General features: G+C 32.9%; 2 protein-coding genes across 2 annotated transcripts in view; both read left to right on the top strand.

Moving 5' to 3' along the window:
• Window positions 1–970: 970 nt before the first annotated feature.
• LOC133203732 (mitochondrial-processing peptidase subunit beta-like) lies at window positions 971–18734 on the top strand. The gene is made up of 14 exons (XM_061339512.1): window positions 971–1064; window positions 2952–3089; window positions 4132–4218; window positions 4618–4747; window positions 6498–6589; window positions 6866–6972; window positions 10040–10119; window positions 12280–12404; window positions 14428–14666; window positions 15134–15199; window positions 17093–17209; window positions 18093–18150; window positions 18306–18381; window positions 18508–18734. The coding sequence occupies exons 1-14, from the start codon at window positions 978–980 to the stop codon at window positions 18570–18572; spliced, it is 1467 nt and encodes a 488-aa protein (XP_061195496.1). The 5' UTR covers window positions 971–977; the 3' UTR covers window positions 18573–18734.
• A 5110-nt stretch (window positions 18735–23844) lies between these two features.
• Window positions 23845–25792, top strand: part of LOC133203466 (uncharacterized) — a 12121-nt gene continuing 10173 nt past the window's right edge. The window contains exon 1 of the mRNA XM_061339244.1: window positions 23845–24181. Within this exon, the coding sequence (XP_061195228.1) occupies window positions 23845–24181 (337 nt within the window). The remainder of the gene's footprint in view (window positions 24182–25792) is intronic.

The following is a 25792-nucleotide window of genomic DNA, read 5'->3' as shown; positions in this document are numbered from 1 at the left end:
CAGACCCTGGTGATAGGTATACAGACCCTGGTGATAGGTATATAGACCCTGGTGATGGTATACAAACTATGGCAATACATAAATATATGATAAATGCATAAATAAATCAATAAATCAATGCAAAAATAAATCAAAATCAATCAATAAAGAAATAAAAAATAAAGAAATAAAGAAAAATACGAATAAATGAATGCATAAATAAATAGATAAATAAATAAATAAATAAATAAATAAATAAATAGAATACGAAATAAATGAAGGAATGAATATAATAAATAAATAAACAAACAAATAAATGAACTTCTTGATGAATTAAGCAATTACTTAATCATTAGCTAGAATAATAAATAAATAAACAAACATGCATACAAATTAATAAATCAACGAATTGATTAATAGATAATTAATTAATGGATGGAATAATTAATAAATGAAGGAAAGAATGTTATAAATGAATTTAAAAAAAAATACAAATATATATTTTTTAATAAATTAATCAGTTACTTAGTTAATTAATTATTAGAATGATAAATAAATAAATTAAATAAATTAATTAATTAATTAATAATTAAATAAATAAATAAATAAATAAATAAATAAATAAATAAATAAATAAATAAATAAATAAATAAATAAATAAATAAAAACTAACTGTAAAGTTGATTGATTTATTCTTCTGCTTTTTTAAATAAAAGTTGATCGAATTATGCAAAAATTTCTGCATCTGACTATAGTATCATTCCGCATTACTAGTTTCCATTATATATTCCGAATTTCCTCTCTGCTGTTTTCCGATCTCGATGGAAATTTATTTCACGCATGCGCTCTGCCTGGTTATAGAGGCTGGTTACGAGATCCAAAACAGCATACATATTATACCTCACGGCTGTACTTGAACTCCGTCTGCTTGTGTACACCGATCCCGATGGACCAACCAACAAGTACAAACTACGTACAACTTACTTTAATTACGGCGCATGCTCTCTCTCTACACAACAATCATGTCTTCTCGAATACTGGGATCTGCCAGTCCTTTGGCTAAATATCTGTGTCGTTCCCAGCAGGTAACACATGATGCTTCATACACTTAGCACAATCATATGCTTTACCTGCATAGATACTTGGAATTCTAGTGAACGTACTTTTTCCTGTTTTAAATGAGACGAGTTCGTTTTTAGAAGTGAAGGTCATGTAACAGCGCTGAAAATAATACTTCGCCGGTCTCTGGAAACTTCTGTAAAATCTTGTTAGAATGCTCATGAGAAGTTCTATTTTATCATTAGTTGTCCAAAAGTTCCAAGACAGTTCTCAAATATATCTGCTTAAAAAAATCATTGTGGAAAGAAAATGACCCGAATTTTCTCAAAGAAAAAAACTACTGTAATCTTTGATAGTAAGTGGTAAGTGAAAATGAAAGGAAATGAGAAATATCTCTGTATCCTCCTTTAGTTCTGAATTTTGAAGACTCAAGGCCGAAATTACCAGAGATAATATTTAACTATTACAGGTATATGAAGAGGGGGGGGGGGGGTCAGAGTATATACTGTTTATAACAATTAGGGCCATCACAGTTCATTTATTTTTAGTATGTTTGGAGATTTTTGGTTAGGATATTTATTTATCACTGTTATCATCCTATTTCTTATGATTTCAATGCTCTTTTTTGTATGAAACCGATTCTAATATATAAACCAAACCTGAACCCAAATCCAGAAAAAATTAACTGAAATCAAACTAAACAACTTGGACTGCTGCTTTTGGTTATTTTGGGGAAGTCGTTACAGCCCTTATTACAATCAATTGATTTAGCTATTAAGCTGGAATCAGAGTAGCTTTATTTAACTTTGCTAATTAAAAGGTTTGATTTTTAACCAAATAATATCTACTTGAATGAAATCATAATTGCCACTTATGGTAAACAATTGGTTATCATAACTTTCAACACAGTATGAAGTAAGCATACTTACAACTCAATGCACACAACTTGTCAATGTCGGAATAAACATCTATATAGCCTTTTCAGGGATTTTTTTACCCTCTGATTCCAGGGGCCGGGGCCGTCAAGATAGGGAAAAAAAGCGATATTTTGTTGAAATTGGGAAAAATATCTTCATACAAATAAAAACAAGCAAAAGACAAATATTTAATCATTTTTCTTATTTTTTTATAGTATGAAGCTGGCCTAAACCAGCTTTAGTGATATTAAATAATAGACACTGTTCAACACCTTAAAAATGGTAAAGCCGCAGGGTATAATAACATTGTAAATGAACACTTTTATACAACGTTGTCATCTTTTTTACCTTTACGTAAGAAGTTCTTTAAAATAAAATTTGATAGTGGGTTTGTTCCAGATGAGTGGTTAATCGGTATTGTTTGACTAATTTATAAGAATAAGAGTGATTCAACACAGCCTGAAAATTACCGCCCTAGGCAAACTGGAGAGACTGACATGATGCATGTTTATTTATTAATTAACGATCCCGACTTTAATTTTTAAACATCGATCCCACTTTAAAAAGTATGCATGCAACATCCGTAGTATTCTGAATAACTTTTCGGAACTCCTCGGATGGCTCGTACATCGCACATAGAGGACATAAACACCTTTTTGTCATTATTTTATTTTAATAACTTTTTTCATATTGGGAATTTTTAGGTATAATTTTGGGAAAAACATGCACTTTTCAGCATTGGGAATGGGGCCGAATTTCGGCCCCGGAGAGACCCTAAAAAAATCCCTGCTTTTAGCTTACATGTAGTATTGTATTGTTTATTTTGCATAATCATAGAATTCTGTTAAATCTGTTTATTGTTTTCATTTTGCTAACACACTTACCACCTTTCTATGTTGGATGAATTTTGAGTGGTTAACTGTAGCCTAAGCAGAGAAGAAGAATCGAAGCAATATTTATATAATTATATAAACATGTATTTAATTTTCATGTCAGGTTGTCTACCCAGCATGGAGGGCAGCTTCGACTCAAGCTGAGAGGAAGGTCAAAGTCAATGTACCAGAGACGGTGGTATCTACCCTCCCTAATGGGATGACCGTGGCAACAGAGAGTCTGGGCACGCCCACATGTACAGTAAGTGTTAACAGAGAGTCTGGGTACCCCCACATGTACAGTAAGTGATAACAGAGAGTCTGGGCACGCCCGCATGTACCGTAAGTGTTAACAGAGAGTCTGGGCACGCCCACATGTACAGTAAGTGTTGTCAGATATAGTTTTATTGAGGCACATTTCTGTTGTTATTGTGCAGTTTTTTAGCTCACCATAGCCAAAGCTCAAGAGAGCTTTTCTGATTGAAATTTAACCCTTGTCAGCTGTCATCATTAGTGTCATAAACTTTTCAGATTTTCATCTTTTTCAGAAAGTCTGGGCCGATTTCAACTAAACTTGGTACAGAGTATCCTTAAGTAAAGGGGATTTAATTTTATTCAAATGAAGGGCCACACGCTCTTCTAAGGAAAGATAATTAAGAAATAGTGAAAATTGTATGGGGTCATTTAAGAATCTTCTTCTCAAGAACCACTGGGCCAAAAAAGATGAAGCTTAGGTGAAAGCTTCCTGACATAGCATAGAATCTCAAACAGCAAAGCTGTGATTAGTCATATTTATATGGAAGCATCCTCAGGCATTGTAGATTCAAGTTTGCTCAAATCCTAACCCCTAGGGGTATGGTGGGGCTGCAATATGTGATGTAATACATAGGAATATATAGGAAAAATATCTGCTTATAAAGTTTAAGAACAGAAGGGTCCTAGTGACTCAGGTGAGCATTGTAGCCCATGGACTTCTTGTATTTAATTAGTGTTTGTGGCATAATTGCTATCCTCTCTTACTGGGCTTGGTACTTTTATTATCATATATTCAAAATGAGTGATTTTTTTTTTAAACTAAAAATATGCCCTAGTTCATTTTGATTTTCCAAAGTAAAGAGTAAAAATTATTTTAAGTTCTAAAATGAAAGCATAGTATTAGGAATTTAAAATAAACACTCATACTTTGAAATAAGTTCTTTTGATCAATTGGCATACCAATTTTCTTACTGTTTGTGATCATGTATGCTTATATTTTTTTTAATTAAGTCTTACAATGTATAACAAAGAGGACATTTATCTAATAGGTTGGGCTGTGGATTGATGTAGGAAGCAGATATGAGACAGCTAAAAACAATGGCGTGGCTCACTTCCTAGAACACATGTTTTTCAAGGTAAACAAATTCTTTTATTTGAAATAAAGACATTGAGTTGAATAATAAAAAAAATAAGTCTTGAGTAATCTAGAAAATAATGATAATTTACATGAAATTAGTTTTACATTAACTTACAAAAAAAAAAAAGATCAAATATACTGATAAGAATTATTAAGAATTGTTAAGTTGTTTATTATAATTGTCCTACATGCAATCACTGAAAATTTATCTTTTGGTCTAATAAGAATGCCAATTTAATGACCGTAAGAAATTTAGCAAATATTTCAGAAACTATCTGTTAAAAATAAGGTTCATTGGATTTGTTTTATACAAAATGAAAGATATTTTTATGATTTTGAAAATAAGAGCTAGCTTTTTAAGACAATTGTTTTGTAATTTTACTTTGTACTGATTTAGGGGACAGGAAAGCGCTCCAGAACACAGTTAGAGTTAGAAGTTGAAAACATGGGGGCTCATCTGAACGCCTACACATCAAGAGAAACCACTGTGTTTTATGCTAAATGCTTATCCAAAGATGTAGAAAAAGGTAAATACAGTCAAACCTTGATACAGGTAAACTTCGGTATCTTGACATCGGATATGTCGACAACCTGGGATATGTCGACGTCCTTTCGCGATCCCGGCAGTATTTACCATATAAATGATTTGCAAAAACTCTGATATGTCGACCTTGGTAATGTCGACAACGCGGGTTATCTCGATGTATATTCACAGTCCCAAGAGCAAAATTTACCTGATATATGTCAACATCGGCAATTTTCTGCTCTGCTGAACCTAACTGTTTGTCAGATAGGGTCGCTCGTCACACACGGACGACTCCGGGTATCTCGACGTCGTCAAAATTTCACACCTTTCACACCCATGTTTTAACTGCACACTGCTTAATTAATTCTATAGACTGTGTTTGTAGGTGAATCCCAAGCCCCTCGGCATCTTTGAGAAGTTTATTGCTTAATTAATGTTCAGCTTGGGTAATATCACTGCTAAATCTACACGATTCTGCGTAAATGTACAGACAGTTATTTTTATCAAAACCTAACATAACTTTTAAATTTTAAAAAAGGTAACTAAATTAAAATGAATATAAACACACTGAACAATTCAAACTAAGGAATTAAAAGATGTTTTAATGATATTTTGTAGTTAAAATGTATTCAACAGGAAACAATCCAATTAACGACAGGATTGACCGAATCAGCCGTAATTCATTCATCTGTAACAACACTACGTTAGTTTAGATACACAAATCTCTTCAAAAAATGAATTTTAATGTACATTCTTCCTGAAAGAAATAAGAAAAAAATAATCCGTATTTAATTTTTTTTTCCGTAAATTGGATGTCGACTTTATACAGTTCGAAGTTTATAGAGAGCATTTCGTATCCTGTTCTGATGAAAAGGAAAGTTACACACGAATGCTGTAACTTTGTACTGAAACTTTGTGAATTTAGAAAGATTTCGATAAAGAACTTGTTTAATTATAAACAAGAATTTTAAATTAACTTCTTAGATTTTTAATAAAAATAGAGGGAATTCTGAAATATGTTGAGCTACAGTCTACATGTATATTGAAGTCTTTTGCTATGCAGTGAAATCTTGGACGTCAAGTCTCAACTCTGATATCTCGACACCTTGGATATCTCAACATTTTCCGATGGTCCTGTCGATGTCGAGATAACGAAGTTTACTTGTATCTTGGACTCGATTGGACTGAGAAAAAAAATTTGAGATGTCTGAGGGTTTGAGAGATTGAGGGTAAAATACTTCACCTGTATGTAAATGATAAACAATACCAGAATCCAATGACAAGATCCATTTATTATGTAGGCTTTGTCTGTTGCCCAATCAAGTTCATTTGTATGAATAAAATATTTGAAAAATAACAATTATAAAATAACAATAATAAAATAATAATAAAATTACAATAATAAAATCCATGGAAGGTAAGTATTTGTTACAAAAATTTAGCCAAAATATTGAAAACATTTACTTGGATGTCCTGAAATTAATTCCTGTCTCCCAATAACTGCACAACCAGGATAAAAATTGACATTTGATTCCTTTGTTTGTGTAAATGCTCCTAGTAGTTCAGTTGCAATGTTCTCTATTTTTATGACATGAATTTGTGGTTTGATTTGGAATGAAAATTTCTCATTTTTCCAAGAACATCATAATCATGATTGACATTTTCAATCCCTAGTTTGTGTAAGTGCTCCTTTCAGTTCAGATAGAAAGTTTTCTAAGAGAGAAAATTTCTTATATTTTAATTTTTTTCAGCAATGGACATCCTGTCAGACATTATACAGAACAGTAAATTAGATGAGCAGGACATAGAACGAGAGAGAGACGTAATTCTGAGGGAAATGGAGGTAACAGATGACACTGTTTTAATAGTCTCTCAATGTACTTGTAATGAAACCCACTTATGGTAAAGTGCCAGGGATGAACAATTTTTGTTTGTTACAAATGTAATTCATTATATCTAGTAAGATGATACTATGTTTTTAAAGTACAGGGAATGAAAATCACTTCAGTGCAAATGTAAATTCATTGTAAGTGTGTACAGTGTAAACTTCAACATAAATCTTGCATATACATGGAAACATTGTTTTGAAATATTGTACAATATTGTACTCTGTTAACAGGAAGTGGAAACAAACATGCAGGAAGTAATATTTGACCATCTACATGCCACAGCCTACCAAGGAACACCGTTAGGAAGGACTATCCTAGGACCCACACAAAATATCAAGTATGACAATGTCTAACATTACACTAGGACCTACACAAAATATCAAGTATGACAATGTCTAACATTACACTAGGACCCACACAAAATATCAAGTATGACAATGTCTAACATTACACTAGGACCCACACAAAATATCAAGTATGACAAAGTCTAACATTACACTAGGACCCACACAAAATATCAAGTATGTACATATCTAACATTACACTAGGACCTACACAAAATACCAAGTATGACAATGTCTAACATTACACTAGGACCTACACAAAATATGAAGTATGACAATGTCTAACATTACACTAGGACCCACACAAAATATCAAGTATGTACATATCTAACATTACACTAGGACCTACACAAAATATCAAGTATGTCAGTGTCTAACATTTCACTAGGAATACACAAAATAAAATATCAATTATATCATTATCTAACATCACACTAGGACCCACACAAAATATCAAGTATGACAATGTCTAACATTACACTAGGACCTACACAAAATATCAAGTATGTCAATGTCTGACATTACACTAGGACCCACACAAAATATCAAGTATGACAAAGTCTAACATTACACTAGGACCTACACAAAATATCAAGTATGACAAAGTCTAACATTACACTAGGACCTAAACAAAATATCAAGTATTTCAATGTCTGACATTACACTAGGACCCACACAAAATATCAAGTATGACAATGTCTAACATTTCACTAGGATCCACACAAAATATCAAGTATGACAAAGTCTAACATTACACTAGGACCTAAACAAAATATCAAGTATTTTAATGTCTGCGTTACACTAGGACCCACACAAAATATCAAGTATGTCAATGTCTAACATTACACTAGGACCTACACAAAATATCAAGTATGACAAAGTCTAATATTTCACTAGGACCCACACAAAATATCAAGTATGACAATGTCTAACATTACACTAGGACCTACACAAAATATCAAGTATGACAAAGTCTAATATTTCACTAGGACCCACACAAAATATCAAGAATTTCAATGTATAACAATACACTAGGACCTACACAAAATATCAAGTATGTCAATGTCTAACATCACACTAGGACCCACACAAAATATCAAGTATGTCAATGTCTAACATTACACTAGGACCCACACAAAATATCAAGTATGTCAATGTCTAACATCACACTAGGACCCACACAAAATATCAAGTATTTCAATGTGTAACATTTCAGTAGGAATACACAAAATAAAATATCAATTATATCATTATCTAACATCACACTAGGACCCACACAAAATATCAAGTAAGTCAGTTCCCTCATTTTACTAAGACCTACATGAAAAGTTGTTGTGTGTAGATTATACCAGGACCCACACGTAATATTTATTATGTCATTGTCTGAGTTACACCAGGAAAAACAAATCAATTTCAGTGTCAAGAGAAGTGTATTTGAAGAACCACACAGGCTTTTTTGTTAGGCAGAGTTATGTTTTTCATATACATGTTTGCTTCATTACTAAAACCTGACAATGATTATACTTCAGTATTTTAATTGATGCTGTAACTTTTTGTTCTGCCTACAGTGGCATACATTAAATATAATGCAATCTAAAGAGTGTTGCATAATTTTATACCTGTTGGTCAAAATATAAAACTCATTTTTTAGCTCTACTGGTCAGAGACCAGAAGAGCTTATGCGATAGTAATGTGTCCGTCGTCCGTCCGTCTGTCTGTCTGTCTGTCCGTCTGTAAACAATTTTTCAAAATGCTACTCCTCCTACAGTTTTGGTCTGATTTCAATATAACTTGGCACACAAGTAGACTACACTAAGATACATAATTCTGTGTATCGGTTTTTGATTTCGATGAACGGTGTTGCCATAGTTACTAAAAATAGAAATTTCTGTGAAAAACATTCAAAATGCTACTCCTCCTACAGTTTTGATCTGATTTCAGTATAACTTGGCACACAAGTAGACTATACTAAGATGCATAATTCTGTGTATCGGTTTTTGTTTCGATGAACGGTGTTGCCATGGTTACTAAAAATAGAAATTTCTGTGAAAAACATTCAAAATGCTACTCCTCCTACAGTTTTGATCTGATTTCAATATAACTTGGCACACAAGTAGACTATACTAAGATGCATAATTCTATATATCGGTTTTTGATTTCGATGAACAGTGTTGCCATGGTTACTAAAATTAGAAATTTCTGTGAAATACTTTCAAAATGCTACTCCTCCTACATTTTTGATCTGATTTCAATATAACTTGGCACACAAGTAGACTATAATAAGATACATAATTCTGTTTATCGGTTTTTGATTTCAATGAACGATGTTGACATGGTAACTAAAAATAGAAATTTCTGTGAAATACTTTCAAAATGCTACTCCTCTTACAGTTTTGGTCTGATTTCAATATAACTTGGCAAACAAGTAGACTACACTAAGATACATAATTCTGTGTGTCGGTTTTTGATTTCGATGAACATTGTTGCCATGGTTACTAAAACTAGAAATTTCTTTGAAATACCTTCAAAATGCTACCCCGACAGTTTTGGTCTGATTTTAGTATTACTTAGCATACAAGTAAACTACACTAAGATACATAATTCTCTGTACCAGTTTCGGATTTTGATGAATGGTGTTGCCATGGTTACTAAAAATAGAAATTTTCTTGAGATACTTTCAAAACGCTACTCCTCCTACACTTTTTGTCTGATTTCAGAATAATGTGGCATACAAGTAGACTACAGAGATACATAATTGGTGTTATTGTTTTTTGATTTTGTTGAATGATGTTGCCATGGTTACTTAAATCAAAATTTCAGTAAAATTGTTTTAAAAGGCTACTCCTCCTACAGTTTTAGTCTGATATAATAATAAATCTTGCCAAAAAGAGACTAAACCAAGGATCATTATTCTATTTATTGCTGTTGCAAAGTTTCAAGTCCAAGTGCTACTTTTATCTTCCTTTATAAATACAACCAGTAGAGCTACAGTCTCATCAGAGACTTCTGGTTGTCCTTGAATTTTGCATTTTCTCATGTTTCTTAAATTGTTCTTTGTAGATCCCTAAAGAGGCAGGATCTGACCAACTTCATAAAAACTCACTACACACCCTCCCGCTTTGTCCTTGCTGGGGCTGGAGGTAAGATTAACTTTATACTCACTACACCCCCACATATCCCCACCCCCACTTTGGTTAACTATAAAGCCTTACTATACCCCCACATATCCCCACCCCCACTTTGGTTAACTATAAAGCCTCACTATACACCCACCCATCCCCACCCCCACTTTGGTTAACTATAAAGCTTCACTATACACCCACCCATCCCCTATCCCCACTTTGGTTAACTATAAAGCCTCACTATACCCCCACATATCCCCACTCCCACTTTTGTTAAAGGGTTTTTATCACGTTTCAAAATTTTTTGATATGACAACGTTTACATGCTATTAAAATCATATATTTAAAAATTTTTGCTAGAAAATTAATATTTTTGATGTTTCAGCGATTCAAAGTTTGAATTTCTCAATATGCATATTTTGATCGCGATGTTACGCGCCATTGCTCTGACGTCATAGGTGTCAATCCTGGTCAAGCGAAGTACTTATTGTGTATACAAAAGGGCTCATTTGTTGTGTCTTTTAAACCTGTTAGAAAATAATTAAGTGATAATTGACAACTTGTAAGGTATAATTTATGGCTTTATGATGCACAAATGTGCACAGGAAAGGTTTTAGGAAGAATTTTTTCCCCACATTTCTTGTTCGAGAGATAAAAGGGGGGCCTTTCTCTGCAAATGCGATGGCGTTTATCTTCATTCAGAACAATCGTTTATGCCCGATCGATCACGATTTTTTTTTTCTGTCCTATAAAATATTTTAAGGAAAGATACTTTTTTTAAAAAAATAATAAATGACAAACACGCATTTTTTAAAAGTCGCACAGAATCTAGTAGGAATACAACATTCCTACTAGATTCTGTGCAACTTTTATGAACATCGTAATGGCGTACGGCGCGATTGAAGAAGTGTCATTTCTAGTACATGATATGCACTGCTAGAACAGATAGAAGATATACAGGATTTATTTATTTATAACTGATTAAAATAATAATGAAGAGGAATTTAAAATTCCCATATTTATGAATGTTTACGAAGTTAAACTTTAGTAATTCGTTCTATTTAGTTGAAGTCCCGAGTTGTCAACGGCTTCGTCTTCGGTGACCTCTCTCCAATTGTCAGCATATTTTCGGGTTATTTCTCTCTGCTAGACGTTCATACCTAAAAGATTGACCGTCCATAACCAAAGGAATATATCTATGTCAAAATTTCAACCGGCCATACTGTGTATTCTATTTATTTACCTTAAAAATCTATTCAATATATTTTTTTCTTACGATAAGCTTTACGAGTTCTATTGACCATTGACACCTATGACGTTTCAGTACCACATGACCCCTATCTAATTAGTGGAGATTTTTACTTCGAGGACCCTATATTACGGGCGTTTTATCATCTAATTACGGCTGTTTTCAACATTATTTCATTATTAAACGATAATAATATGTTTCAAGAATATAATAGTGTTTCATTTTTAAGAAATTTAGATACGTGATAAAAACCCTTTAACTATAAAGCCTCACTGTACACCCACCCATCCCCTATCCCCACTTTGGTAAACTATAAAGCCTCACTATACACCCACCCATCCCCACTTTGGTTAACTATAAAGCCTCACTATACACCCATCCATCCCCTATCCCCACTTTGGTAAACTATAAAGCCTCACTATACACCCACCCATCCCCACTTTGGTTAACTATAAAGCCTCACTATACACCCACCCATCCCCTATCCCCACTTTGGTTAACTATAAAGCCTCACTATACACCCCCACTCATCCCCTATCCCCACTTTGGTTAACTATAAAGCCATACTATACACCCCCACTCATCCCCTATCCCCACTTTGGTTAACTATAAAGCCTCACTATACACCCCCACTCATCCTCTATCCCCACTTTGGTTAATTATAAAGCCTCACTATACACCCTGCTGCTTCGTTCTGGCTGGGGTTTGAGGTAAAGTTGATTTAGATTATTTATCTTTCATGTAGGAAAGGAAAGCTGATAATAATATGAATCATGCTTTCTAGGCAATGCTGCATGTAAATATCAGTGCTTGAGTTAGCTGTTAATTATTTCTCTTCTGAAATAAAAAAAAAAAGGAACTTAACTTTAGTTTTTAGCCTGGTTTATGTTTTTGAGTCCAATTGATTAACATACAGAATGTTTTGGTAGGTGTGGAACACCAGAAATTGAAAGATCTTGGAGAGAAGTACTTTGGAAACCTCGGTAAAACTGATGACACTTCCCTGCAGAAAGACGTATCCTTCAAAGAGCCATGCCGCTTCACTGGAGGAGATGTAAGTTTTAGGTGTAAAACAAATGTAACATTACAGGTTGTGGTGTGTGTCAAAGCATGTTTTTATTGGGACGGGGGTGGTGGTGGGGGGGGGGGGGGGATGGGGGAGATGGTTGAGTGCAGGTTTTGGTAAGGAACCTTACAAGATTATAGATTGTGATGAAAGGGTTTTGAATAAAATATGCTGCTATACAGGGTAGATGTAAGTAAAAGGAGGCTATATATTCTTTCAGACTAAAGTGTTAGAGTAGTTTGTAAAACCATACTGCTAAACAGGAGATATGTAAGATCTTATTGAACTGAGATTGATATTGAGGAGTGATGCTTGACTGGTGTCCGACTAAATGAAAATTCAAAGTGTATTTGCTTATGTGCTTATGTGTTGCATATATTAAGATATAAAGGATTTAAAAGATCATATTTTTCTTTCCTTCTTATAACTGTACATCTTTGAACAGAATTGGTAAACTGAGTTTGAAATCTAGCAGGGACTATATTTTGGTGGAATAGTGGTGCATGAAAATATTTCCTTTTCAGTGGACCTTTTCACAAAAAATCTTACGTTTTTGCGTAAGATTTTAACTTAAGAATCTCTTACGACAAATCTTAAGTGCATTTCACGAACTCATTCGTAGCAGATTGAACTTAAGATTTTACTTACGACAAACTTCATCCCTAGCAACGACTTCAATATGCTTTATAATCCTTAAATAAGTGGGTGAAAATAAAAATAAAACTTAGTTTTCAATATTTGTCAGCATAACAAACATTATTGACAACAAATATCAACTGCGATGTGAAGCAAGGAAGTTTTAAATTTGACGTCACAATCACAAGTCTGACGTAAAAGTAGGTCATACAAAAATCTTAAGTGAAAGTTACATCGTAAATATTTTGTAGTGTATTTCATTTGATTGTGAAAAAAATATAAAATATTATTGGAAGTTGCTTTACAAAGTTCAATTTAACATGAATTTTGGTTTTTGCGGTTATATTTTCCCAATAAAATCGGTTTTAAAATACCTAAGAGAGGGTTAGGGCTCTCGTAAAGTTACGGCAGATTTTCTTAAGAATTTTTGTGAAACCGATTTTTAGGTCACCTGAGTCATTGCTATCTGTTTTTGTCCGTCGTGCGTTAACTTTTAAACATTTTCAGCTTCTTCTCTGAAACCGCTCAACCAATTTTAACCAATTTTGGTATATAGCATCTATGGGTGAAGAGGGACAAAAATTGTGAATTTCATGGTCCCTGCCCCCCTGGGGCCTGAGGGGTGGGGCTAAAACCACCAAAATTGATGCAATCTTTAAAAATCTTCTTCTTTACTCCTGGACATCAAGCAGTCAAACTGTTGGCATGATTGCAATAAGCATTGAGCCCTCTACCAAAATTGTGAATTTCATGGCCCCTGGGTCAGGGGTTCTGGCGCTAGGGCGGAGCTCTATTGTTTATATATAGTGAAAATGCATTAAATCTTTGAAAATCTTCTTCTCTGCCCCTGGGTATGAAATAAACTAACTAATTATATTGTTATGATGAGCATGGCTGCCTCTTTCAAAATCGTGAATTTCATGGCCCCTGGGTCAGGGGTTCTGGTGAAGGGGGGGGGGGGGGGACTCCATTGATTATATAGTGAAAATTCATAATTTCTTTCAAAGTGAAAATGTATGAATTCTTTGAAAATTTTCAACTAATTGCATAGTTATGATGATGAGAGTACCTCTTCCAAATTTTGTAAATTTTCATGACCCAAGGTCATGGGTTCTGGTGTTTCATTTTTTTATCTTGATATGACAACTTCATCATATGTGAAAATAAGAAAAATTTAAATACATGTACAGTATATGAAGTATATTGAAATAACAAATATTCCTGAAAATTTCAAGAAAAATAGAGGAAATTTGGATTAGCCAATGTCTAGTTTAGTTAAATTAGCTTAATTAACTTAAAAGTTATAGTATGACTGTCACATGACTGTAAGAAATTTAGGACTAGCCAATCTTAACACTAGGTTTTCTCTTTGTAGGTGAGAATCCGTGACGATTTCATGCCTCTTTGTCACGTTGCCATCGCAGTGGAGACCTGCGGCTGGAAGGACCCCGACAATATCCCCCTGATGATCGCTAACATGGCCTGTGGGAGCTGGGACAGGTCAATGATGGGGGGAAAAGACCTGGTCAGTCTGTTGGCCACGAAATTCGCCTCCAATCCCGCAGCTCACAGCTTTATGTCCTTCAACACAAACTACTCTGACACAGGACTTTGGTAAGACATTCTACGAACATAGGAGTCTGTTACTTACATCAATCTAAGCTTCATCATATTCATCAGAGTATACAATAAATAATCAATAATAAAATATTAAATAATCAGTAAATTTAACAATGGCTATTACCTGCAGTATGAAATTTGTACAATTTGATTCTCTTATTCAGTGTCTGGAAAGGGACCTTAGTGTCCTTATACATTGCAAATTTGACTGAGCTGAAAATAGCATAAATTAGCTTAATGCACAATTTATTTCTTTGATGAGTACATAATTAGTGGATATTAGCTTTTAATAAAAAATAAAATAAAGTAAACTTTCTGCATAGATAACATGGGAATTCTTAGGATGCATGTACACTAATAGAAATTTTAAAGTAGTGTACATTTAGAACATGAAAATTTCTAAGTGCACATTTAGAACCAGTGAACTCAGAATGTACATATAGATTATATTTTTCTTGTAGGGGAGCATATTTTATTGGAGAAGGACAACAGATGCAGCTAATCACAGACTACATAACAACTGAATGGTAATTAAAATTGTGTCAGATCTGCATTTACATTCACCTTTGGTTATTTTAGCTGTACATACATAGTTTACTCATTGAACAAATATCTGCTGATTTATGAGATCTGGAAAATCTGTCCTGTGCAGGGATGGGGTAATTGAAAAAAGTAATTGTAATTGACTTTAATTAATTACATTTTTCGAAGTAATTGGAAGTAATTTGTAATTGAACATTTTTTCAATTACTTGTAATTGTAATTTAATTAATTACACTGAGAAAATACCATGTAATTTCAATTACTTTTTCAATTACATTCAATTACTTTATATAATACACATTCATGATATATTCATGATATATTGTCACCACTACCTCCCTATTTTACTGGTTTTTATTTTATTTTATTGTTGAACATATCCTCAATCCTTCAATTATACAAAATCGTAGGTTAATGCTTACAAACAAACAAGTTTGATAATAATAAACTAGTTTCTTTCTAATCATTATGTAAATTTTGATTTTTTTTTATCTAGGTATGTTTATAAATATGAATTTTGAACCACCCTTCTTAAGTCTATTCAGCTATGAAACACGCATTTATTATATTTTAATCTTTGTTGTTTGATCAATAATAAAGAAAAAGAAGGTGTGTGTCATTAATTAAGCTAGAGTTCTCTCTTGTTGGGAAGAGATAATTGCCCTACTGATCACACCTTTAAATTGCAATCAAAACAAATCAACTCCTCTAAAGAGAAATTCATTCCATGATTTAGAAGACAATGCCAATGGAGATAATTATTTCAATTTAAAATGCTCCGCTTGCTTTAGAAAAGAAAAACTTTCAATTTGATAATTATTTTAACATCTAAACAGATTTTTATGAAAGAATTTTCTATCTGTACAATTCTGATTTATGAAGTAAAATTGTTCAACATAAATAGCAATTTAAGATGTTCAGGTTACATGTACCTTCAAAGGAAATATTTAATTTGAGGGATTTCAGTTGCGACTCATTTTACTCTATTAAAATACTCACTTTTAATCAAATATCTTAAGCCATTTGTGTACATGTAGGTTTTGTGTGGTGGAAACTGCATCAAACTGATCTCGGATAGTTCTTTAAGAGATTCTTATTGTTTTGTAAATAAATGTTATAAATTTAACCAGAATGATACACAATGCCTATAGGATATTATTTCTTGTACTGTTTGTGCAGAGGTTGAGCTTATATACAAATAAATGATGTTCTGTACATTCATTGAAAAGGATTATAAAAATTTTCCAAAAAATTAAAAATGTAATATGTATTTTAATTAATTACTTTTACAAAGTAATTGTAATTTAATTAATTACATGTCATAGAAAGCCTGTAATTTAATTGTAATTTAATTGAAGAAAAAGTCAAAGTAATTGTAATTTAATTAATTACTTTTTAAAGTAATTGACCCCATCCCTGGTCCTGTGTAATTAGTATACACATTTTATAAAAAATCCCATAAAAAAAACAAATATTTTACAAAATTCTGCAATTATTTAAACATAATTGTATGCTAAAAGTGTATATGTAATTTTTAATTTTGAATTTATACAATTTCATAATTTTATAAGATTAAATGCAAAAACATGTATTGTATGTTTCCCAGTGTTTTGTCACTGATAACGATACCCATTAAATCTTATGCTAAACCTTTAAAATGAGATTTCATAACATCAATATATGTGGTCATTATTTAGATTTAATGACAATGGGGAAATTAAAGAAAAAAATGAGAATATTAGTAATAAATAACTGTAGGTGTATATGATAATGATAGCCTATTGTACAAATCACATGGTCCCAGATAGGTTATTCCTTGACGTTCATAAAAGTCAAAACTTTATGAACATGCTGACCTTTTGTTTCCATGGTTACAGGGTGAGAATTTGTCAGATGATATCAGATGTGGAGGTGGAGAGAGCTAAGAATGTACTCAAGGCCAACATGAGACTACAGCTAGACGGGACCACTCCAATTTGTGAAGATATTGGCAGGTTAGTTATACAATTAGTGTGCTGCAGTAAGTTATAAAATCAGTGTGCACCACGTAGTTATCCTATCAGTGTGCTTCAGTTAGATATCCAATCAGTGCACTGCAGTTAGTTATCCAATCAGTTTGCTGCAGTTAGTTATCCAGTCAGTCTGCTGCAGTCAGTTATAAAATCAGATTCTTCAGTTAGTTATCCAATCAGTGTGCTGCAGTTAGTTATCCAATCAGTGTGCTACAGTTAGTTATCCAAGGAGTGTGCTGCAGTTAGTTATCCAAGGAGTGTGCTGCAGTTAGTTATCAGTGCTGCAGTTAGTTATCCAATCAGTGTGCTGCAGTTAGTTATCCTATCAGTGTGCTGCAGTTAGTTATCCAATCAGTCTGCTGTAGTCAGTTATAAAATCAGACCTCCAATCTCTGAAGTTATTGGCAATTTAGTTATCCAATCATTTTACTCATGCCTGTAAAGATTTTGGCATCCGATAAGGTTGCTCCATTAGTAATTCAACCATTTTGCTCCTTTCTTTGAAGATATTGGTAGGTTAGTTTTTCTTTTTTTTTGGCTCCTCTTTGTGAAATATTGGCAGGTTAGTTATCTAATCAAGTTGTTCCAGTTAGTTAGCCATTCAGGTTTCTCAAATCTGGGAATATGATTCCAAAAACTAATTGATCCTAGTAGTAAGTATTTGAATATAAACCTTTTTATTTTTCCACCCAAAATTTCACATTCAGATATTGGGAACATTAAGGGGTGAATTTACCAAAGTGTTTGATGAATTTTTAAATTTTGGCAGTGTCTTTACCTTCTTTTATTTTTGTACATCAGACAATTTTTTTAGCATACATTTGTTCAAATATGTTCTTAACTGTTTGTTTCTTATTTCTCTCAGACAAATGTTGGCTTATGGAAGACGGGTTCCCTTGGAGGAGATGGAATATAGAATAGATGTAAGTTATAAATTTGCAATATTTAGATAAGTAAGGTATTTAATAAATCCAATCCATGTTTCAGAAAAGCTTCTGTACATATAACCTTTAGATTTGATGATAAATTTAAACACTTTACATATATTGTTCGGTGACATTTTTTCTCCACTTTTCAGGCTGTTACCCCCCAGAAGGTCAAGGACACATGTATTAAATATATCTATGACAGATGTCCTGCCTTAGCAACAGTCGGTAAGAAAGAATGCGAGTTGAAATCATATTTTATTCACACTTTAGGTCACCGAAATCAATTGATCCAAGTCTTTATGTCTGACCATTTGAGCTTTCTACCTTCACTGTTTTATTTTCCTGTTGTAGGTCCCTGTGGTGCTGTACCAGATTATCCATCACTCAGATCAGACTTCTACTGGTTACGATACTGAACAGGTCATGTGTAGGGACTTTATAAACAATTTACAGGAGGACGGACAGACTGTTTTCCTGAAGGAGAGTGAGACAGAAATGTACACAGTGACATAATGTCGGACATTATTGTGATGTGTAATGTTACGTATGATGATTTCAATAAATTATTGTTTCTACAACGTTTTGGTATTTTTTTTCTTTGTTAATATGGTTGACAACTGTCAAAAAGTTAACTGTATACCCCCTCCCCACCTCCCCCATTTTATTATTGTCCATTTCACCCTTGTCAGAAATAGGCATTTTTAAAATGGGGGAAATTCAAAGGAAACTAGGTTATTTCTTTTACAAAACTGTATTTGAGTTAATTCATAATGTTTAAACCGTTTGCAAGTGTGACAGAGCAAAAATAACGTAGGTGGCAAAAATAACCCTGAATATTTTTCCATTTCAGCTCAAAAGTTGTTTGTTTTCCTTTAGTATTTTTACTCCTTACCAGTATTAGTTCATAGGGGAAATAAATCTTTAGAGAGACAGAAAATGCACTGGTTTTTGAAGACAGTTTGAAAGCAAAATCAACTTATTAAATTAAGTAATCAGACAAGACATGAAACAGTGTAGGAAATTATAATTAACAATACAGGATAGACCAGGAGGGTTATAACAAGAGTTATGGGAATGTTTTATTACAGAAGTAAAGGGATACCTTATTAGCACACAATAATATTTTGTCCATATTGTACTGAGGTGTTCCAGAGTTTCGGGAAGGTTTACATCATGGCCGAAAGCACGACAAAAGAATCAAGTCGGTGTGACCACTGTGAATATACCTCGGAGAGAACTGCTGATATGAGAGTTTGAAATGATAGCTTTTAAAAATATACAGCGATAAATTCGAGAATTGCATGCATGAGATACACTCTATTTTTTAATGGATGGATCTGTAGCTCTCAGGTCATCCATCCCCATTTTTTTTTAGGATCCGTGAACTACACACCAGCATGTTAAATACACAGCACAAAATGTATAACGACGTAAAATGTAAAAAAAAACTGGGATTATTACAATTTGAGTTATTACCTTTTGCGTCGAGATCAACGCAGAATGTAATATTGCAAAATGTAACAAGACACTTTTTTGATTATTACATTTTGCGTTATTACATTCTGCATTGATCTCGACGCAAAATTAATGTGAAAACAGTGTTTGCATGATTATATTTTTTGTTCTTACATTTTTTCTTTTAAATTTTTTTTTTACATATTTTAACGAAATTAACGCAAAATGTAATATTATAAAATGTACTGATTGCTTTTTAGCTCACCTGAGCTGAAAGCTCAAGTGAGCTTTTCTGATCACCCGTCGTCCGTCCGTCCGTCTGTCCGTCCGTCCAGCTGTCCGTCCGTCTGTAAACTTTTCACATTTTCAACTTCTTCTCAAGAACCATTAGGCCAATTTTAACCAACTTTGATACAAAGTATCCTTGGGTGAAGGGGAGTGTAAATTGTTAAAATAAAGGGCCAAGTCCCCTTACAAGGGGAGATAATCAAGAAAAGATAAAAATAGGGTGGGGTCATTAAAAAATCTTCTCAAGATTCACCGGGCCAGAAAAGCTGAAACTTATGTGGAAGCATATTGGGATAGTGTAGATTCTAAATTGTTCAGATCATGACCCCCGGGGGTAGGGCGGGGCCACAATAGGGAATCCAAGTTTTACATTGAAATACATTAGAAAAATCTTCTTTTCAAGAACCACTGGGCCAGAAAAACTGAAACTTATTTGGAAGCATCCTGGGGTAGTGTAGATTATAATTTGTTCAAATCATGACCCCCGGGGGTAGGGCGGGGCCACAATAGGGAATCCAAGTTTTACATTGAAATATATAAGAAAAATCTTTAAAAATCTTCTTCTCAAGAACCACTTGGCCAGAAAAGCTGAAACTTATATGGAAGCATCCTGGGGGTAGTGTAGATTCTAAATTGTTCAAATCATGACCCCCGGGGGTAGGGCGGGGCCACAATAGGGAATCCAAGTTTTACATTGAAATATATAAGAAAAATCTTTAAAAATCTTCTTCTCAAGAACCACTGGGCCAGAAAAGCTGAAACTTATATGGAAGCATTCTGGGGTATTGTAGATTCTAAATTGTTCAAATCATGACCCCCGGGGGTAGGGCGGGGCCACAGTAGGGAATCCAAGTTTTACATTGAAATATATAAGAAAAATCTTTACAAATCTTCTTCTCAAGAACCACTTGGCCAGAAAAGCTGAAACTTATATGGAAGCATCCTGGGGATAGTGTAGATTATAAATTGTTCAAATCATGACCCCCGGGGGTAGGGCGGGGCCACAATAGGGAATCCAAGTTTTACATTGAAATACATAAAAATCTTTAAAAATCTTCTTCTCAAGAACAACTTGGCCAGAAAAACTGAAACTTATATGGAAACATCCTGGGGTAGTGTAGATTATAAATTGTTCAAATCATGACCCCTGGGGGGAGAGCGGAGCCACAATAGGGAATCCAAGTTTTACATTGAAATATATAGGAAAATTCTTTTAAAATCTTCTTCTCAAGAACCACTGGGCCAGAAAAGCTGAAACTTAAGTGGAAGCATCCATTGTTCAAATCATGACCCCGGGGGTAGGGCGGGACACAATAGGGAATCCAAGTTTTATATTGAAATATATAAGAAAAATCTTTAAAAATCTTCTTTTCAAGAACCACTGGACAAATAAAGCTGAAACTTATTTGGAAGCATCCTGAGGTAGTGTAGATTCTAAATTGTTCAAATCATGACCCCCAGGGGTAGGGCGGGGCCACAATAGGTATATTAAAAGGAGGGAAATCTGGTAAAGAACAGCATGGCCAAAGCTACTCAGGTGAGCGATGTGGCCCATGGGCCTCTTGTTATCTCCACAATTTTTATTTTATATAAAATAAAGAAAGTGGGAATACATTGCAATCGATCAAGTTTTCTTTGTGCATATTTGATTATCTAAAATATTCATAACTTCAATTTGCCAACAAAAGAATTGAAGCAGTTTATTTAAGTAATATTCTTAATCACAAAAGGGTCCAGTCTTGTATTCCACCATATTTAAAGTAGAAGACCTCAACTTGTAATTCTTACAAATACATCGACTAATCCTTCGAAACTTTTTAATTACAAAAAAAAATCTCTACATGCCTAGATATCGAACATCTGAAACATAATCCTCCATCGTGTTCATGTTCTTATATTAAGTTATCTTAAAAAGGCTAAAATATAGGGAACCCCGATCGTTCAACTGGCGTCATAATTTCATAAATATTATGTGAAAGATTACGTCAGGTGATGGGCAAAAAATGAAAAAAAAAGACCTTGATACTTTGTCAGAATGGATCATAAATATCAGATAGATGTTGAAATCTAGCATTAAGCGATTGAGTGGCAATATAAAAACCATCTATCCTTCTGTCTTCAATAATTCAGAAGTGAAAAAAGAATTAAATAATATTTTAGAGGAACTGGGATTTAATTCTGCAAGTGTTTATCCAACTTATATCCATAACTTCCTTGCTAAGGAGGAAATTCTTCAAAATAATATGTCAGTTTTAAATATTTTCAATATTCCCAACAGACAAACTGAATTTGAATAACCATACTAATACTGGATTACTAAACTACGTAAAAATCCTTACAAAGATACATAGAGGATTCAAGTAAATGTTCAACCAAGCCTTTTTTTTTACTCTTCACTAAAATATCCGCAATGAAAATTCAGGAGTACTGTACAACAACATATTCGAGAAGTGGTGTAAATCAGATGTGGATACTTAAACACTCCAAAGAACATTTAGGAAATTTGAAATCACAAAATTTTACCAAAATCAATAACATCAAAAGGTACGACTTTTCAACACTTTACACAACCATTCTCCACGATAAATTAAAATTCAGGCTTTTTGGCATCATAGAACGCCTTAATTTACTTATCTTGTCATTGGTCATTTGCAACATTACTTTGTTTTAAAAAACCCATTTTGATTGTACACACAAGTACTCTAAAGTCGATATTAAAAGATACTTGATTTATTGTGAGGAATGGTTGTATAAAGTGTTGAAAAGTCGTATGTTTTCATATTATTGATTCTGGAAATTTTTGTTTTTTGTTTTTGTTTTTGTTTTTTGTTTTTTTTTTTGTTACAAATTTTCTAAAAGTTCCTTGGAGTTTTTAAGTATCAACATCAGATTTACATCACTTCTCTTCAAGTTTCTTCTTAAAGCAATATGAGCTGCAACTTTGATGTCGGAAATTTTTGTTGCAAAATTGTATTTAACTATTGCAATCACACAAAAAAGGAACATTTATAAATTTTTTTTGTTCATATTTGCAATGGAAGATCTATTTAGAAACTTTGATTGAAGCAAAATAATATGCGAATCGATGATTTATCTAGAGATTTTACATACAATTAAGCACTATAAAAATAAAAGCGAGTAATTTTATTTCGCGAGTGGTACTTCTTGCGTAATTACGCGATAATTTATTCCTTGCGTATATTTAGGAGCTACAGTAATGGAGGGAAAAAAGAAAAATAATTATTCTACAGAAGAAACACATTAAAAGAGGGAAAATTATTGGAATGATTGTCACAAAATTAATAAAATAAAACTTCCTTAAAACACACAAAGTAGATCGAGTAAATGTTCAGGATTTCTATAAATCAAAGATTACATTAATCAATCAATGTAGTGGTATATTTATTTCATACGTTGTTTTCATTTCCAACAAGACGATTCTTTATTCAAAATAAATTGCCCTTGAAATTAACTCAGCATTCTATTACTAGTAATAAGATACGATACAACTAAATGTTCCGACAATGATCAATGCAATTTATCTCTAACGATTTCAGGGTACGTTGGAATATTCTTTAATTGTATCATTAAATTCACCCAGAACTTTTTTCATCCTCAAAACGCATCAAACACAGAGTTTTCTGAATAATTCATCATGTACGATTAAGCAATGCTTAAAATTAATAATAAGAATAAAAAGAAAATATTGATTGTCTAACAAATTAGTTTTAGTTCACTGAAGTATTAGTTACAAGTGGAAGATTTTTTTTTACCTTTTGGTCATTAAAGTACATTCGATTATACATTAAGTATAATATGATAAAAGATGTTTCACTGACTAATAAACTTTACAATTATCCAAAGATCAGTACGACCTGTATTTCCCTGTTCTCTGGAATCTGTTTTATTTAATTGTAGACTACAATATAATTCTGATTACACATGATGTATCTGAAACTATACCTACAAATTGCCTGTTTCCTTATTCCAGTGCCTGAAAGCGTCTCCCAACAGAATACTTATCATGGAGAATTTCATTTCAAAGTTTTTGGAAAGCTCTCTAAAAATGAATCTCAGACTGTATTCTCGGCAGAAGGAACAACATTTGCGAGAACTTTGGAAAAATGTAGCCAGTTTTGTGTCGGTGATCAGAGGTGTATAGGAATAGAATTATGTCAGATCAGAAATGACTTGTTCCAATGTCGAGTTTGCTGTGAATGGAAGAAAATATATTCCAATTACTACGACGACCAACCTAATTGTAAATATTTAGAGATCGTGAGTATGTATATCTAAACCTTAACATAGACTTAAAATGACTTAGTAAACTGCTTTTGAAAGATTTGTTATCATAAAAAAAATATATCAAAATTATATCGAAAATAAAATAAAACTAAAAAAGAGTGTTTTTAATTCTAGAAATACACAGAAAGCCCAAAAATATATATAAAAAAAATATTAATCAAAAAATAAATAAAAAATTATTAATCAAAAAGGGAAATAGATCCAGAAAAATATCAAGAGACTTTGTTTTTGCTTTGTCAAACATAATTTTGTACCCTAAAACCAAAAGTACGAAAGCCGGATAGGCTCATTTTTGACAAGATAAAAAAATAATTAACTCGTTATAACGAGATAGTTATCTCGTTATAACGAGTTAGTATCTCGTTATAACGAGTTAGTTATCTCGTTATAACGAGTTAGTTATCTCGTTATAACGAGTTAGTATCTCGTTATAACGAGATAATTATCTCGTTATAACGAGTTAGTATCTCGTTATAACGAGTTAGTTATGTCGTTTTAACGAGTTAGTTATCTCGTTATAACGAGATAATTATCTCGTTATAACGAGATAATTATCTCGTTATAACGAATTAGTTATGTAGTTATAACGAGACAGTTTTCTTGTTATTTTGAGACTTAATAGCAATATAGGAATAAAAATGGCTGCAGTTTTAAATGCCATTGAATTTTTAGCAAGTAATTATCAGTCAAACTTAACTTGAACAATTGATAAATGGTTGAAAATTTAATTTGCTCTGGGATTTACTTATGATTAAATCTTGAACTATCTCGCTGTCAATAATCATAGCAACTCTAAGGCGAACACATTTACACATTTTCGTGAACTCCTCCTCAAATTGTTGCATTAGGACGCAATATTTTTCTTGAAATAATATTGCCAAACTTACTTGCTTCAAACTTTGGCAATTTATTTATGACAACTATTTCTGATGAATGACACTATTTCGATATGTTTTGGACGACTTATACACTTTCATATATCAAATTCTATACCGCTAAAATTAAATATCAGAGACAATATAAGTGCAACATATCGTTTATGCAACATATAATATATAGATTACAGTGTTATACATATGTTACTTCTGAGATTCAGAAATGTTTTGAAGACGGGGGATGGTGAGACATCAGCAGTTAGATCATAGGCGTAGTAATAGAGGGGCTAATGTCCACACCACTACTTTTGAAAAGGGGGCGGTCAAGAGTATATTTGTGCCCCTTCCTCCATATTTTTTTTTTTACCTGAGTAAATATCTCCCGAAAATAATGGCGAATACTCGTAGTTGGAATATCCAATCTATTTTTTTTTCTTTTTACTTGTCAAATATTTTACTTGGTTTAACCCCCCCCCCCCATTGAACTTTGTGACTTAGCTTATGCATATTGTCCACGATAATGAGGAATGGTGAAGCAAAAATGATATTACATCCTTTTAAGTAATAAGACGTTAAATCTGATCTGCTGATATTGACATTTTATTTAATATTCTGTCATGATTCACTGTTTATATTTTTTGCGGGGGGGGGGGGGGGGGGGGGGAGGGAGGGGTCCAAGTTGTGGAGATTCACGGAGACCTATTTGAGATTCA

Source organism: Saccostrea echinata, unplaced genomic scaffold (assembly GCF_033153115.1).
Source record: "Saccostrea echinata isolate AGI-Se365-2 ecotype Australia unplaced genomic scaffold, CSIRO_AGI_Sech_v1 ptg000051l, whole genome shotgun sequence".
In the NCBI taxonomy this organism is placed as follows: Eukaryota; Metazoa; Mollusca; class Bivalvia; order Ostreida; family Ostreidae; genus Saccostrea; species Saccostrea echinata.
This window is presented reverse-complemented; position numbering and strand designations above follow the sequence as displayed.

What these genes read in the sequence shown, in the direction of transcription:
- LOC133203732 (XM_061339512.1), top strand. Translation starts at nt 978, where the DNA reads ATGCTCTCTCTCTACACAACAATCATGTCTTCTCGAATACTGGGATCT. An exon ending in TACTCTGACACAGGACTTTG is followed by an intron (nt 14,667 to 15,133) that starts GTAAGACATTCT and finishes TTTTTCTTGTAG; the next exon opens with GGGAGCATATTTTATTGGAG. An exon ending in AGATGGAATATAGAATAGAT is followed by an intron (nt 18,151 to 18,305) that starts GTAAGTTATAAA and finishes TCCACTTTTCAG; the next exon opens with GCTGTTACCCCCCAGAAGGT.